At 32.4% G+C, this 16,917-nt stretch overlaps 3 protein-coding genes across 3 annotated transcripts; all 3 read left to right on the top strand.

Moving 5' to 3' along the window:
* Positions 1 to 495: 495 nt before the first annotated feature.
* On the top strand, positions 496 to 7,053 carry HELRODRAFT_166122 (hypothetical protein; the record flags this gene model as incomplete). Its single annotated transcript, XM_009033145.1, has 4 exons — positions 496 to 637; positions 3,154 to 5,726; positions 5,996 to 6,128; positions 6,953 to 7,053. 4 exons carry the CDS (start codon positions 496 to 498, stop codon positions 7,051 to 7,053), a joined length of 2,949 nt encoding a protein of 982 aa, XP_009031393.1.
* A 3,024-nt stretch (positions 7,054 to 10,077) lies between these two features.
* On the top strand, positions 10,078 to 11,403 carry HELRODRAFT_166121 (hypothetical protein; the record flags this gene model as incomplete). The annotated part of the gene is made up of 2 exons (XM_009033144.1): positions 10,078 to 10,131; positions 11,017 to 11,403. 2 exons carry the CDS (start codon positions 10,078 to 10,080, stop codon positions 11,401 to 11,403), a joined length of 441 nt encoding a protein of 146 aa, XP_009031392.1.
* Positions 11,404 to 11,950: 547 nt separating this feature from the next.
* HELRODRAFT_166120 (hypothetical protein) lies at positions 11,951 to 15,380 on the top strand (the record flags this gene model as incomplete). The annotated part of the gene is made up of 3 exons (XM_009033143.1): positions 11,951 to 12,038; positions 13,472 to 13,594; positions 14,173 to 15,380. 3 exons carry the CDS (start codon positions 11,951 to 11,953, stop codon positions 15,378 to 15,380), a joined length of 1,419 nt encoding a protein of 472 aa, XP_009031391.1.
* Positions 15,381 to 16,917: the final 1,537 nt, after the last annotated feature.

The raw sequence follows: 16,917 nt of genomic DNA, 5'->3' as shown, positions 1-16,917 counted from the left end.
TGAAAGTATAGAAGAAGGAATGAGTGAATAAGGAGATGAATGAACGAGTGAAAGAATTAATGAAAAGTGAATAAATTATAAAAGGCATTACAGATTAAGAAAAAGATAAATGCAGGAATAGATGAATGAACGAAAGCATGTAAACAAAAGAAATAAGAAAATAAAAAAATTAAGTGAGAAAGAGTAAACAAATGAATAAAAAATATTCCGAAATAGCAAATGAATAAATAAGTGATCGAACAGAATACTAAATAACAATAAAAAACTTTGTCATCTTTTTTTAAATTTTGCGCTAGCAAAACACGTGTGCCGCATATCAATCAATCATTCAACAAATGTACATATGAAACAACTTCTCTGGAAATCAAGTGCCTTCCGCGGTATAAAACATCTCAAATGGTGCGTTCCGAACCAGTCAACCGTTTTTATTGCGCTATTTAGTAACATTTTGGAAGAAAAAATTAAAATCTGACAAAAATTTATTTTTCATATAGAATGGCAAAAAATAATAATACAACGAGAAATGCAAGAATTTATCTGTCAGATAAATCAAGCGTAGGTTCTAGCGCGAAGTATGAGTTTGATGCGACAAAGCATGAGGAACGTCATACGCGAGTAAGAGATACGTCATATGCGGGTATGGAATACGTCATATGCGACAAAGCATGAGCCATGTCACAGGCAAGTATTTACAACAGCTTCATTATGTCTACATACATTACTCCGCTTAGCAACGCGACCAGAAATGTGCATGTTGCAACAACAAAAAAGAAGAAAAAAATAAAGTCGTACATTAATGTTGTTTCCGGAGCACACGGTGTTTGTTAGTTCGGGCGGTTGCGAACTCTGATTTGTACGTGGAGGATCAACACTTTCCATGGTTAGAAACTTTTCTGAGGAAGAATTTTTTGAGTAAACTGGTCTTAGGAAAAGGTTTCTTAATCATTGCCCTGCAGATAATGTGATAATGCAAAAATTATTATATAGCTTCTTTATTTAATTTTTTTAACAGAAACGCTGTTTATGTTATCGTGACAATCATTTTTATTTTTATCATTATAAAAAAAAACATTTCATTTTAACGACGAATCTACTAACGCTCCAGCAAAATGTACGTACGTTCATCCACTGAACCAAAGCAGAGCAAACAATGAATGATAAGGCTACAAGGAGAAATAATTACAGAGCATCGCACATATTGGGCATAAATATCAGTTGTAGGACGGCGAAGGTTAACAGAAAGAAATTGATATTGCCTGGCTGGCTGGCTGACTGGCTGGCTGGCACGATAGAACTAACACTAAGAACGATTTATAATGATGCTCATTCATTGTTCTCTACCGCTGATGCTGCTGATGATGAATGAATGATTCTAAAGAGAATTTATTTGAAACATTTTGCAGATTACATGATATTTTTGTTTTATCCATAGTATATTATTATCATTATTATCCATGAAAAGATATGTGTTGATAAAGTAGCTCAACAATTTCTTAACAATAAAGACGCAATATAACTTGTAGGGGCAATTTGAATTCTCAGGGGGTGCAGAAGGGCTATACCGGTTAGGGCGGAACTTGTTGAAAAACTCGTACAATAGCAACATCAAAAACAGTTTTCTATTTAGTTAAATTAATAATTTTTAGTTATAATCTGTTCGTATCCATTGTTTAAAAATTATAATAAATCAAACTAAGTCCAAAGTTTGGTTTAGGCCAAACTCAGATAAGATCAAACAATGTTTATGAGAATTTTTTTTGTTCTTTTTTAACAATATCTTTTATGTATGTTATATTTAAAAACTTTAACATGTTATAAAACTTTCCGTTAACGCTGAACATGTTGTAGACTTTAGATCACAATTTTATTTACAAGGTCTTTGGGTGGTTGCAACATTTTATTTACTTTAAGTCAGTCCTACGTGTGTTTGTTCATGATCATTCTAAGGTTTCAGTTACACAAAACTTCATGTACTTCGTATTGTTTATATCTTGATTTATTTCATTTTATATTATTATAATTTAGAAATATTTTAAGTATATTTATCCTTGATCATTTTAATTATAGTAGCGTTATCTTGGTTTGTTTTACTGCAACTCGTGTTACATCCATAAACATTTTGAATGCTTTATTGTTAAACCTTTTGATGTGTTAAGAATAATGGCATTGAAATGTAAAGAATTTATTAATTTCATTAAATTTACTTGATCTATTCTTTCACATTTCACAACTCATTTATTGTTATTATTATTCTCAATATTACCACTACTTGTGCTTTTTAATGTAATAATAATAATAATATTAATAATAACATTACTAATAATAATAAAATAATAATAAAATGGAATCTTTTTCTTGTTGTTCTTGTCATTTATCTCAGTAGTTGTTCCACAATCGAGTGATCAAACGCTGAATGAATATACCGCGGTGGTGCATTGAAACGTTCAAGATGCGTGTGCCTCCTCCCATTGTAGCTCTGTTGTAAACTTAAATAAATAAATTTGTGAATAAATGATTGGATGAATGAATAAATAAATAAATTAATTAATTAATTAATTAAGTATGTAACTATTGTATTCTAAATAAGTTATTTTTTATTGTGGTGAGTTTGCTAGAAAATTTTTTGGGTTAGACAAAAATAGTTTCAATGAAAGTTAACTCAAAGTTACTGAAAAATAATTATTATTGAATAATTTATTATAGTTATTGTTATTATGTTATTATTATTATGTTACAATTATATCAATAATAATTAAAATTAAATTTGATTAAATTAATTTTACGATCATACTTGGGTAGCATAATTTTAACCATCGTGACTATAGCAATCATGTTAATGATAGGAGAGGTTGATTCAGGGGTCCCAAATTTAGTGAGGGCCGGTCAAAAATATGTCATCAAGCTAATTTTGGTAGTTTTTACTTCTCGTCAAATTTAGACAATTTAAAATTTTTATCCTGTGATGACAACCGTGCTGTTTTTTAATGTGTACAGGCATAAAAAAAACACGAACACAATAACACCACCAACGGACCAACTGAAAATAATATCGCAGCCCAATGGCCGATTGCAAATTTTTTATGACCATATTTATGTACAACTAATACGCTTCTAATTACCGGCTTTGGTAAATCTTTTATTACCATTTTGCAGGTATCTTCCAACACCATTACAGAACTGCTCGGCCAAATTTTAATCAACCTCAGACCGACATATTTTCTTCCAATCAACATAAAACGCATCAAAAGCTGCCACAGCTGCCACAACAAAACTTTCGACCAGTACAATCACATTTCCAGCAACAACAAGCTCCACAGTTTGATTTAAAAAATAAGCAGAGTCGATATCAAATACGACATTTTCAACGACTTAGACACCGTCAACAACGTCAACAACATCCTCCTCTGAAACAACAAACTCCTACTCGCCACCAACAAGATTTTCATCACAAACCTCAACATCAACAACAACAACAACAACATCAACAACAACAACTTCAACAGCAACAACATCAACTGCAACAACATCAACTGCAACAACAAAAACAATACATAAAACGTCACAAAAACTTACATCAGCAACAAAATCAGCAGCACAAAAAACGTCTTAAGCCATTTCGACTTCTTAAACGGCCTCACTATTACAATCGACTTAATCAAAAGTACCAGAAGCAGTTTAATCAATATCTATCGCAACTTCAACAAAAACAGCATCAACAACAACAACATCAACAACAACAGCATCAACAGCAACATCAGCAACAACAACAGCAACACCACAAATCACAAAAATATCAAATACCTCAACACCAACAAAAGCAGGATCGTAAACAACAACAAAAAAAACGGCCACTACAACATAAACAACAACAACAACAGCATCATCATCAACGGCCTCATCATCAGCAACAACAACAACTACAACATCAGCAACAACAACAACAACAACGGCATAAACAACATCGGCAACAACAGCTACACAACAACGGACAGGAAATTTCAAGGCAATCAGAAAACAAGCAAGGACAAAAAAATAGATGTAAAAAAAGAAAATCACTAAAGAAAACTGTTGTAGGGAGGCAGTCATCTGCTTTTCATCATTTTAAAAGGCAAAATAAACGAGAGAATGATTTCAATGTTAATCCTCATTATGATGTTTCTCTCAAAAATTTAAACGTCAAATGGAGCAGTGACGCGAGAAGTGCGAGAAACGACTGGCTCGGTTATAATGGAAATCGAACTAAAAAAAATAAGTCAAGAGTATCATTGAATAAAACTTCAAAAAATATTTATAAAAATTTAAATGTCAAAAACAAAAGCAAGAGAAATCTTGGAAAGATTGTTAATGAGACTAATGAGGAAATAAACCGCATCTTGAAAAGTTACTCAACTGCCAACAAACAAGCCAAGTGCGTCATCTGCAAGGACAAAACCATCATCATCAACAACAACAGCATCAACAACTATAGCAGCATCAACAACAATAACATAAGTGACAACAATTTTAATGACACTAATAGCAAGAATATCCTTGAAGAAAGTTATAAGGAAGATACCAAAGACAAACTTAGTAAAGTTGCTCTTGGAAATATAAGCGAGATAAATAAGAGTAGCGCTAACAACATCGTTCCTGACAATTACAATCACATCAATATCACTACAACCAAAAGCAGTAACAATTTATACACAAGCAGCAATTTTTATATTCAAAAGGGTGACAGCAACGCTCGCAACAACAACAACAACAGTGACGTTAATAACATACGCAACGTTAATAACATCAACAACATCAGCAGCAGCAACAAAAAAAACCAACTGAATGACATTCGCATAAACGATGCATCAAAAAATTATAAAGCCAGTCACCATCAGCGTTCCTTCAAATCATCCTCTATATTCAAGAAGTTTCCGACGTCACTGAAGGGCCAATATCTATTTGCTTCTCCAAACCCTTCCATCATCTCTTTCAATAGAATTTCACCATCAACACCACCATCCAAATCATCTTCTTATTTCTTATCACCTTCACTGCTACAACCGCCAACTATCAATCATCTTCATACTACCGGCACAACAATCCCAACTACTCAATCAACAGCACCGAGTACTTTCACAACTTCCACGCCATCAACAATAGCGGCAACAACAACTACAACAACAGCAGCTACAACAACCACAGCCACTCACGTCTCCAGTAATTTTCGTGAGGAAAGCTGGAGATGCAAGGAACTGATTGAGAGCAAATCTTTTGTCATCCCACTGCAGACAGCGCAGTTGAAAAGTGGAAGCAGGACCAGGAACAACGCCAAGCATCTCTACAGTGCAGATGATATTAAATGGAGCAAAGCCGATGCTAACGATCTTCATAACAACGATGACGATGATTTAGATGATGACGATGAACATGACGACGACGACGATGTTCATCTTGGAAGCCATATTGAAGATGGCTTTGACATTGACATTTACGATGGCGGTGACGTCATTAAAGATGGCCCACTATTGATTGACGAGCACATGAACAATAACAATATCGTTAACAGCAATGATCTAAACAAAAAAAATAAAAACATTTGGAATTTTAAGAGAAAACTATTAAATAACAAGTTTAACAAGAGTAGCGTTGACATTCATATGAAAAACCTTGATCGAGATGATGCATTTAAAGTTAATTACAACAACTTTGGTGATAACATCGCTGAGATACATATAATCAACGATCTTGAAGTTAGTTTTTAACTTTAAAACTAATTAAATTTTTATTTTTTATTTTCCAAAAAAAAATTTTTCCATTGCGGTCATTCATTCAATAAAACAGCTTTTAATTAATTTTTGGACTCATTTGTTCTTTTATATATATTTTTTATTGCATCATTTATATGGCTTAATGGCCTTTTCATTAATTTAACGCATTTTATCCATACTCATTCATTCATTCACTCACTCATTCAATTACTCATTCATTCACTCATTCAATCACTCATTCCTTCATTCAGTTACTTGCTTGCCCACTCATTCCTATCTCCATCTCGGTAGTTACCCATCATGTGCTGGATGTCGGTTGCCTCAATCAAAATTTTATCGATCAAATCATAGCTCGCATCTTCATTATAGTTACGTTGAATCAATGTAAATAAAATTTTGAAGGGTAGGCATGGTCATAAAAAGAGTTCCTACCTACGAGGGTAACTTCCTATATCTCGTATAAAAATTTCAATCATCTCAGGACTAAATTTTATTTTAATCCATTGCGACTCGTTCATTACATTTTAAAGTACATCTGCTGCTAACGCTGCTGAATTGTTGCGACTAATGTTGATCTGCGTTTATTGCTTATAATGAACGGTTGGCGTAAACAATGAGATGTGTTGCGCTGGAGTTTTGCAGTTGCACAAGATTCACGAGCTCACTACAGGCGATGGCGTGTTAACCTTCCCTTCGTTCTTACGGTCTGTGACCGGTCTGCAGGCTTTTGAAGCGAGCGAGAACGCACCTAATGAAAATATTTACTCCATGATAACTATATAAAGAAGAGATCTTTCAGGTTTTGTTATTGCTTGGAAATGCTTTTGTTGTCATAGTGATTTGATCTTTTCATCATCACCAACCCGTAACAATTTTTTTCATAATATTGTGTTAAATGTGTTCTACTTTTTTATGTCTTAAAAGTTGTTAAAGTGCAGATAACATTTATATTTTTGTTTCAACATTTCGCCATCATAAAACAGCAGAAAGATTTTATTAATAAATAAGTTAAAACATTACAGAAGACGATATTTACAGCAGGCATTTCGCAAAAGGTTAAGAACAGAAAAATAAAACAAATGTTTGCATGAAATAATATGAGTAAATATTTTTATTAAAAACCAATAGATACATCGAAATCTACAAATAATTAGAAATCCACAAACACATTATGCCTTTTTTAAAATTAACTTCCATGTCGACCGCAGACATTTTTTCCAGCAAACAACACGCCCGACGAATCGTAGCGAAACTAATCGTTGAATTCCCAGCTGAATCAACTTTCTTCTCCGTTCTCTGTGCTTTTTAATTGCTTTCTTTAACGTACGAGTTCGATGCATCTAGTGAATACCAGTTCGCTTCGTGAGCATAACATCGCGGAGAAGATGTATACGGACACAACAAGATTTAATTTTTTATTTCTTTACTTACCTTGTTTCATTAATAAATAATCATCCACTATTTCAAAACTTTGTCCGATAAAGAAAAATAATTGAATATTAAAAAAATTTGATCGATGGTCAGTTTGGTGCCAGGCTGTCGAAGTCGCAGTTGGAGATTTTTGAATGGGGACGGATTGGGGGTCTGATTATTTTTATACGACTCTGACACTCCGCATTACAATATATAGAAATGATTTTCAACATTTTTGTTTGATATCTGATTTATTCTTCAAAATATATTTATCTACGTACAAGCTAAAGTTTACAATGATTATTAATTCTGAAATAGCTAGCAAGCGTTTTTAAATAATCGGCTTGTATATTTTTAGTAACATGCTTATACACTGACAGTGTTTTCGAACTGCATTTTAAAGTTAAGAGACATTTAATTGGATGTGAAAAGCAGCAACTGCACTCGGGAGATTTGCTAAACTAACAAACAATAACATCAGTGTCTCTCATAGTAAATAATTTTTTCTCATCTTTTGCCATTGTTATCAATTTTTTTGAAATGAGAATTGTTTTTTACGCTAAAATCTCACAATTTATTTGAAAACAAAATTTATGGAATTTCAACTTTAACTTGAATGTTATCATATATTTTTTTAGATTAATCGCGAAAATGTGATTACATTCAGTCATGTGTTGCAATTTAAACGACAAATAAAAATATAAAACTATAAATTTTAATTTTAAAACTAATTAAAGAAGAAAAAGAAAGAGGAGCAGAGATACGAACAAAAAACATACGCGTTGGAATGAAGTTTGCCTCGCACAATAGATGACGAGACAAATTTGAGGAAAGCGATGCCGTGAATGAGATGAGCGCTAGCGTTCCTCCTCCCTCCATGAATGTCATTATTCCAGGCAATCTTCCGCGCCATACTTCAACGCATTTCTATCTCTTTGTCCCCTCCAATTGCACATTTTTATTCATTTTTTATGATCATATGCAAGAGAGAAAGAGAAAGAAAGAAAGAAAGATGGACAAAAGAGAGATAGATGGAAAGAAATAAAAGAAACAGATAGAAAGAGAGAGAGAGAGAGAGAAGGAGAAAAGAAAAAAAGTACCTTAGGATCTGCGTATGTTTGTAACGAGTTTTTGTTTTCACGAGTATACGTTTGTGTTAGCGTGTGCTTATTTTATTGTTAATTGAAATTTTTGATTTTTTTTCCAAAAAATTTAATGTTTGTTTCAAAGATGAATATGTACATTGATATGTAGAGATGTTGGAAAAGTCTATGCAAATATATGTTGGCGCAAACATTTAAAGGTACGTTAATCAGAATGTCTAAACTTGCATCAGGTTTGTCTGAGAGCACTGCATATGTTACGTGCAACTATGTGCCAATATGAAGAATATTATTTTGAATGCTCGAAATTATTTGTCATGGACAAATAAAAAATTAATCAAAGTGTCGAGGTTGGATTTTTCTTCCATTTTCAATGTCAAAATTCTAATTAAATGTTTTTAACCAGTATAAACCAAACGTGGTTATTTGGAGGAATTTTTCAAGCAATTCTACTCATTTTGTTATGTGTGGTGTAATGTAGATAGGGGTGTTTTCATTGAAATGATTGATTTTCCGTAAAATTTAATTATAAATCCAATAGCTAAATGACGAATTGATAGATTAGAAGTCAGATATGTCGAAAACCGAAAATAATTTATTACTTTTCAAAAAAGTAATTTTAAAAAATTCAAAAACTAGTGATCAAACAAAGAAATTGTTTTCCAATGTTGCACTGAGAATGTATGAAACTTAATTGAACTGAACCGTGGTTTAGCGCACTGAGAAAATTCAACACTGCAAACGCATCAGCGTATATTTACATTAATTCGCGTCACGTAACGTAACGGTAGCCTAATCATAAAATGGTTTCACCACGTTTCAGAAGTTTAATAAATATTATTTAATTATGGAATTATTTATTTAAATAACGTTTTAGTTATTATTATTTGTGAAAATACTTTATAAGATAAAAACAAAAATTTCAGAAAATATTTTTAAATATGGCGAATAATTTAAATATAACAAAAATGTAAAAAGAATTGTGTTTCGGGGTCATGATTTATCCGTTGCAAATTGGCGCACAATTTTTCAAAATCTCATCTCAAATGATCATCGATTTTTTGACAAAAGCAGCTTTTCTGAAGGTTGCGTGTTATTTTGGATTTATCACATGTTCTATACATGTAATCACACACACACACACGATACACCACACGCACACACCACACGCACACACACACACACAAACACACCACACACACACATATGTATATTCGATGAAATCGCTTAGGTCAATCTAAAACTTTATCGAATGAATATTTTTTAATATAAATATTTTATGAGAGTAAATTTTTTTCAATTATCATTAATTATTTTATTTCTACCAGAATATATTTTCAGGCATTTGAAAAATAGAAAATATCAAAATTTAATGTATATTAACCCATTTCGGTTAATTCCCAAAAGTAAGGAGGTTGTTGTTTTTGAACAAATTTTTTTGTTTGTACCAAGACAGCATATAATAAAAAATATGTTTGGAATAAAACACGTGTAAATTTGAACAGGGGGTTGTGAACAGACTTAAAAATTAAAACAAACAGAAACATGACAACCTAGAATAATCATAACAATTTCTAAAAAAGGAAAGTTTTTGTTCAGGACTCAAAAAGTAATAATAACACACACATATCAATATTAATACTTTACAAAATCTCAACACTGACATCTAATAAAAATGCAAAAATAGTTGTGAAAATTTCTAACATTAAAAACGACAGATCATATATCATAGTAAAAACACAAATTTAAAAAATCGTCGCGAGCATTAACACACAGAATTAAATAAATGTAGGTATTAAGTCATTTTTATACAAAGAATGAAGGAATGGAAAAAAGAGAAATTGGAAGAGAGAAAGAGAGAAAAAAAGAGAGTAAGCAAGAAAAAATACGTACGTATAAATATTCAGCTGTTTTTAGTGTGAAATCTTTTTCCATCTGAACATGTTAATTGCGCAATCATTGATATGTTGCTGGCATTCGACATAGGCTTGTTCCCTTGTTATAACACAAAGTGTGCGTGTGGCAAACATGCCGTGCCAGCTAGAAGTTTAGCTGGTCGTAGTTAATTATTATTTAAAATTATTTTTAAAGAACTAAAATGAAACAAAAATTTATTTCATTTTTCATTCTATCTGTTGAATTAAACTGATTTTTCCAACAGATCTTGAGGTTTTTAGCTCTGAAATTCGTACGATTGAAAATAATTTATCTGCGTAAATTTTTTTTATAAATTTCCACATCAGAAAATCCAAATGAACGTCTAAGACAAATGTTTATAGAATTTTTTTTTTCTAGAACAAAAATAATTTTCCTTCAAATTTATCTTTCAAATCCCAAAACGAGGCATTCTGAAATATTTCCGATAAAAAAGAACCAAATTTAACTGAAAAGATCCGTCCAAACGTACGAAATTGAATTTAAGTTTTTTCTTTCCTAAGAAATTCCAAACAATCGACATAAACAAGCAGATGGACACACACAAAAACAGGTTTATTCATTTAGAAGCATACACAGATAAATTTGAAAATAGATGTTGCCTGGTTTATAAAGTTTCTCTAACGTTAATTATTTTTTAATTTTAATCTTTTTAGACTTGAAATTTGATTTGTATTGCAAAATATTAAAATTTTTGCATATATTTAGCCATTATATAGTTGGTTTTTTCCTAAAAGAGAGCAAATTATTTTGTACTCGCGACATAATCCCTTTAAAAATTTAATTCAGCCTAGTTAATAAACATCGACATTTTTAAAAAGGGCGACGTGGAAATACACGACAACGAGAAGTTCATTGAAGATTACTTCAACAACAACATCAAAAACCTTAACGCTGACGACAACAACAACAACATCCCAGGCAACAAAAATCGCAAGAAAAATAAAAAAACCCACAAAACTAGCAACAAAATTCAAAATAAAAAAGTTTACAACGACAAAAATTCACAGAATATAGAAAACAACAAAAAGGAAAACTTAATTTTTGTTGAATTGGAATCAAGCAGTACGTGGAGAGAGACAAACGACAAAGTACAGGTTGATCATTTCTTCGAGTACACTGGTCATGGTAGGATTCTAATCCTTCATGTGGTTGGTCTCTGTCTTCCTAAGTTTTTCAGTTATCAATATTTAAAATCTTTTCGCTAATTCATCATCTACGTATGAATTTGCTGATATAGAATTCATTGGAAGCAAAAAAATCTAATTTAAGTTTATAAAATCTAATATAGGTCCACATATTTACACATACCTACCTACATGACAGCTGAGGTTCTATTCGCATTGTTTATCATTTAAAATTTCATGCATTACAAATCAAGCCATTACTACTTTAATAATTATTTTAAAATTTTATAATAAATAAATAAATAAATAAATGATCTTCACCGAGATATAAACAAATAAAAAAAATAGAGAAACGCTGAGAGAAACAAAAAAAAACAGAGAGAGAAAAGAGAATTAAAAAGATGAACACATATTACTTTTTGAATTAATTTATTTTTCTTCTATTGAACGATTTCATCAATCTGTTTTATTTAAACAATTTTTTTCTCTGCAAAAATGTTGTCTTCCTGAATGCCTTAATTTTTTCCCAACATAATACCGCATTTTAAAATTAAGAAACAAACATTAAGATGCTTCGTCCTTACAAAATTCAGCTTTACGCGCTTGTGTGTGAACATGTCAATAAATAATGAAGTTGCATGTGCGAAAGTTTCAGTCCATCTTAACCCGGGCTGATAACTGCGAAAAAGCAGAATTTTCAAATTTGGCTTCTGGCAGTTAGTTGCATCTAACAAAATTTATTACCCACAATTTGTCTGCCTGTCAAAAAATTTCCAACATATTTTATCTGTTTATTTGTTGAAGTTTATTATCAGGTGAATAAACTTTTAATTCTGTTTGATAAATGAATTCAATTAACGGTGGAAAAAAGCAGCAATAAAATGCACGATGAATACACGTATTGGCCGCATTGGGATCTATTTTACTTATGAAGGGCCTAATTTGTTTAAATAACAAATTTTTTCGACCCGGGGAAAAATATTTTAAAGATTTGTGGCTCCTATTTTTTGGTCCTAATGTCTGGCTGATGACCATTTTTGGGTAACAAGGCCCCTAGTGGACCATGAAATAGCATCGTGGGCCACCCGCGGGTCATAGTGTGTCCACCCCTGACGTAGATTATATTATTGTGATTAATATGTTACATGAATGAATGATAAATAGCTTAATGTAAAATATATTTAGCAACAAAATATTGAAAGTCATACAAGTTTAATATTTCATGAATGCTTTTAGCAATGAAAGCGAAAATATTATTACGATGATATTAATAATGGAATATTAATTTAATATATTTATTACGTACGTTAATGACGATGATAAGATAATCAATAACATTCTTCTACATTATAACTAAGCCGTGTAACAATAATGTTACCCGGCTTAAAATTACATGCAATAAAGTGGTTGGATCACTTTTTTATGTTATGATGTTGTCGTTAATGTTTTGGTGGTGGTTAGATCATTAGTGTTGTTGATGTCTTGATGATACTTTGGATGAAATCGTTAACGATGTTACGATGATGTAATAATGGTTGGAACGTCAGAATTGTTAATGTTATGATGATGGTGTGGATTGATGTTATGATGATATTGGGGGTTGGATTATTAAGACTGTTGATGTTAGGATGACATCAAAACTGTTAAGGGCTCTTTTTATTTAAAAGCGGTGTGTGATAAATAATAAAGCTAATATTGAACTGCTCCTTCTAACACACAAAACAGCAACGACAATGAAAGCAACATCATACACTTTAACTATAGCAGTAGCAACATTAATAACAAAATTATTTGAAACTACCAAAAATGAAACAATAACAAATCCACATTTTAACATCACAAACAAAACAACGGCTACAACAACATTATAATTTGCTGGATGAAATTATTTTAAGCAGCAACAATAGCAGACAAACACACAACACTTAAAACGACAACAACATAATCAGCAACTAGAAAAGTCAAAAGATAAACAAAAGCGAGTTCAATTAATCACATATATTCGTCAATTCAGACTTAACTGGCTTGGTGGGTTGCTTATAAGATCAGCAACCACTGGAATGTCTTATCTTGATGTATCATTTCTCAAACACCCATGCATATTCTTGTTTAAAAATATTTACTTTCGTCCATGTAAACTTTTTTTTAGTGATTTTGTTTATTTTAAAAGTAAAACTTCAAAAAACGAAACTATATTCATCTACCTTCCAAAAAAAATTATATTCGACAATATCGACGTTATTTTCTGGAGGCATTTATTTGGAGCTTAGCAGTAAGTGGTCCGGAAGTTTTCGCGAGGATCAATCCGGGTTTGTTCGTCCGGCTCGATTGAGCTGCATGGTGGGTCACTTTCTGGATGATGTGAAACTTCTTCTAAATTAACATTGCATTGTGCGGTAGACTCGCTTGCAAAAACACATTCACACACAAAAACAAACATACCTACACACACATAAACAAACATACCTACACACACATAAACAAACACATTCACCTGCATAGACAATCGCACTCACATTTAGAAACACATTCATATACATAAGGGAATACACTCACGCACACATAAATAAACGAACTTAAACAAGCAAACAAACAAACGCACTCACATTTACAACACAAACACACTCATACACATAAACAAATACACCCACGCACGCACGCACGCATAAACAAACTTACTTACACACACATAAACAAACACACTAACATTTACAAACAAATACACAATTAACAAATCACTAAAAAAATGACGTTAATTCAATTGAAAGTACCTGAAAGAAAGAGTGAAGGCGCCCATACAGCCAGCCACTCCAAGTATTTCCATATTATTCCTTTACTTCGCATCTTCAGTTGTTCTCTGTTTGGTCTGTGTTTTCATAGTCTTGAACGTCGTCAACATCATTTCCATTCGACGCAACAAAAACGCTGTAAACATCAACAACAGCAACAACAACAACAACATTATCAACGACAATATCAACAACAATGCTAACAACAACACCACCAACCACAATAACAGTAATGGCAATGACAACAACAACAACAACAGCAGCAGCAACAACAACAACAACATCAACAACAACAACAACAACAACAGCCAAGACGAAGTAAGCATTAATATAAAAAGCGAGAGTCTCGCTGACATCATCAACATAAATTTAATTAACAGTGCTAGTAATAAAATTATAAAGACAAGTGCTAATACTAAGGAAGGTAGTAATAACGACAATGGGCACAACAACGACGTCCAGGTTATTAATGATGACGTCATCTCTTGTCACACTCGTCTAGGAGATTCGCCCATTTGCACCAATGACAATAACAATGACATCAACAACAAAACAAACATCGCCAAGAATACTAACGTTTATAAACGTATTAATCGCATAAAATATTTAGAGAGCATAAAGGAGACTGATGACATTAACGACAACAACAATGATGACAACAACAATGATGACAACAACAATGATGACAACAACAATGATGACAACAACAATGATGACAACAACAATGATGACAACAACAATGATGACAACAACTTCAGTCCCAACATTGATGAACAGATTTTTCACGAAAACGATACCACTTTTAAAAATCCTCCTAAAAATTTTTTTACAAAAATATTTTTGGACGGAATAATTTTCAAAAATACAAAACACAGCAACAAACTCAAAAACAACAACAGCAGCAGCTATGATATCAATGACAACCGCAAAACCGACAACATTCCCGTATCTATTTTTAATGTCTGCAGTCACTCGAATGCATATTTTCAACATTCAGAGGCTTACGCTTGCAACAACAGAACTACATCAACAGCAACAACATCAACAGCAACAACATCATCATCAACAACATCAACAACGGTTACAACAACTTCTGCAACGACATTAAACCCAATCAAAAATTTTCCAAAAAACGTTGATTCTGTTACAAAATCATCACACGAAGTCTCGACGCAAAATGCAAACAGTGTTGAGTCACCATCATCATCGTCTTCATCCTCGCTTATATGGACCACAAAATCATCCGCAGATGCCATGGGTTTGTGTTAGTTTAGTTTCAGTTTAGTTTGTTGTGTAGTTTAATTTGTTGTGTATGCAAATACATCTTTTTTAAATTTATTGTTGGTTTAACCTCAGTTTTTCTTATGAACATGTCAAGTTTGATGGAAATGATATTGACGATGTATTTGTTGATCCTTAGTTCTACGGCGGTTGAGGCACATGTTAACATTTATCACATTACTGAGTGTTGTCTTTATAAGGCCATCTACTCGAAGAAATTAACAAATGTGCTCCATTTTATATTAGCAAAATGGTTAAATTTGTACATTGTTTTAAAAAAAGACAAAAAATGTTAAAATATGGGAATTTTTTTATTATTTTTGAAAAACCTTGCTAATACTGCAGGTAAAATTGTTTTGATAAAATTTTGAAACAATTTTGTAAGGTTATTCTTAAAAACCGCAAATTGTTATTTGTTATTCAAAAGAAGTGAAAGTAAAAATGTTAAAAAGTTAGTTGTCGGGCTCATTGTTGAACGCGAAATTTAGTTTCAGTACTCTAGTCACAAAACGTTTAACAGTCTTTTACTTCAAATGTGCTGACTGGAAAAAACTTTTAAAGACTTCATTTTATGGCGGCTGTTCATTTCGTAAATGTTGCTCCAATTGTAGTCAAGGTTAAAAATAATAACGATGTTGATATTTTATGTACAAGTGTTTTTTCTGTTGTTGTGCAATTGTGCTTCGTGTTGCTTTGTTGTTGTACAAGTGTACTTCGTGTTGTTGTGTGGTTGTACAAGTGTGCTTCGTGTTGTTGTGCTCGGTCTGCCAACAACTGTTTGCTAACAGTTTTTGTTAAAAAATTTTGTTTCTTCAAAAAAGTTTCCAATTTTTTTTTATTATTTCATTACTATTTGACATCTAGTTTAAAGTTTTTCTAACAGGAATGTGTTAGTATCGTTCTATCAGTTTGAAAATTTCTGCTCAATAAATGGCATGCTAACGAATACAAGGAGCGCAGTAATTCTCACAGCTAAAAAGATCGGCGTTGGTGTAATTGTTTGTTGTTTAAATGAAACCACACTGCATATCAGCAGGGACAATGGTCATGTTTAACAACTTCATTACAATTGAAACAAAGCAGCAGCAGCAGGCATGGAAAATTGTTGTGCATGACCGAGTTGAAATTCAACATAAAACAGTGCCATCACTGAAGCCGCGCCGATCCGTTAAACAACTGAACGGCTATTAACAATGGCACCACGTCGTCCATCGTGCATGTGTTTGTCTGTTTGTGCCTGTAAGTGTGCGTGTACATGTGCGTGTACGTGTGCGTACATGTATGTGCGTCATTGTGTAGCGAATGAGTTTTTAATTGTGTGTGATTGTACGTAGGCAACTGTTGTGCTTTCAAGCGACGGTCATTGTGCTCCGTACAGCAGATGAAGATGTAATGTAGTGCTCTGTCGGTTTTTTATTGCAACGAACGCTTTCCACTGCACGCATTTAATGTTCATATTCATATTCATCAAAGTATGATGCTCGCTTTCGATGAAAAATTAATTAACAGCGTCAATAGGGTTGCA

Source organism: Helobdella robusta, assembly GCF_000326865.2.
Source record: "Helobdella robusta unplaced genomic scaffold HELROscaffold_9, whole genome shotgun sequence".
NCBI lineage: Eukaryota > Metazoa > Annelida > Clitellata > Rhynchobdellida > Glossiphoniidae > Helobdella > Helobdella robusta.
The sequence above is the reverse complement of the archived record's forward strand: the minus strand, read 5'-3'. Positions and strand labels throughout refer to the sequence as shown.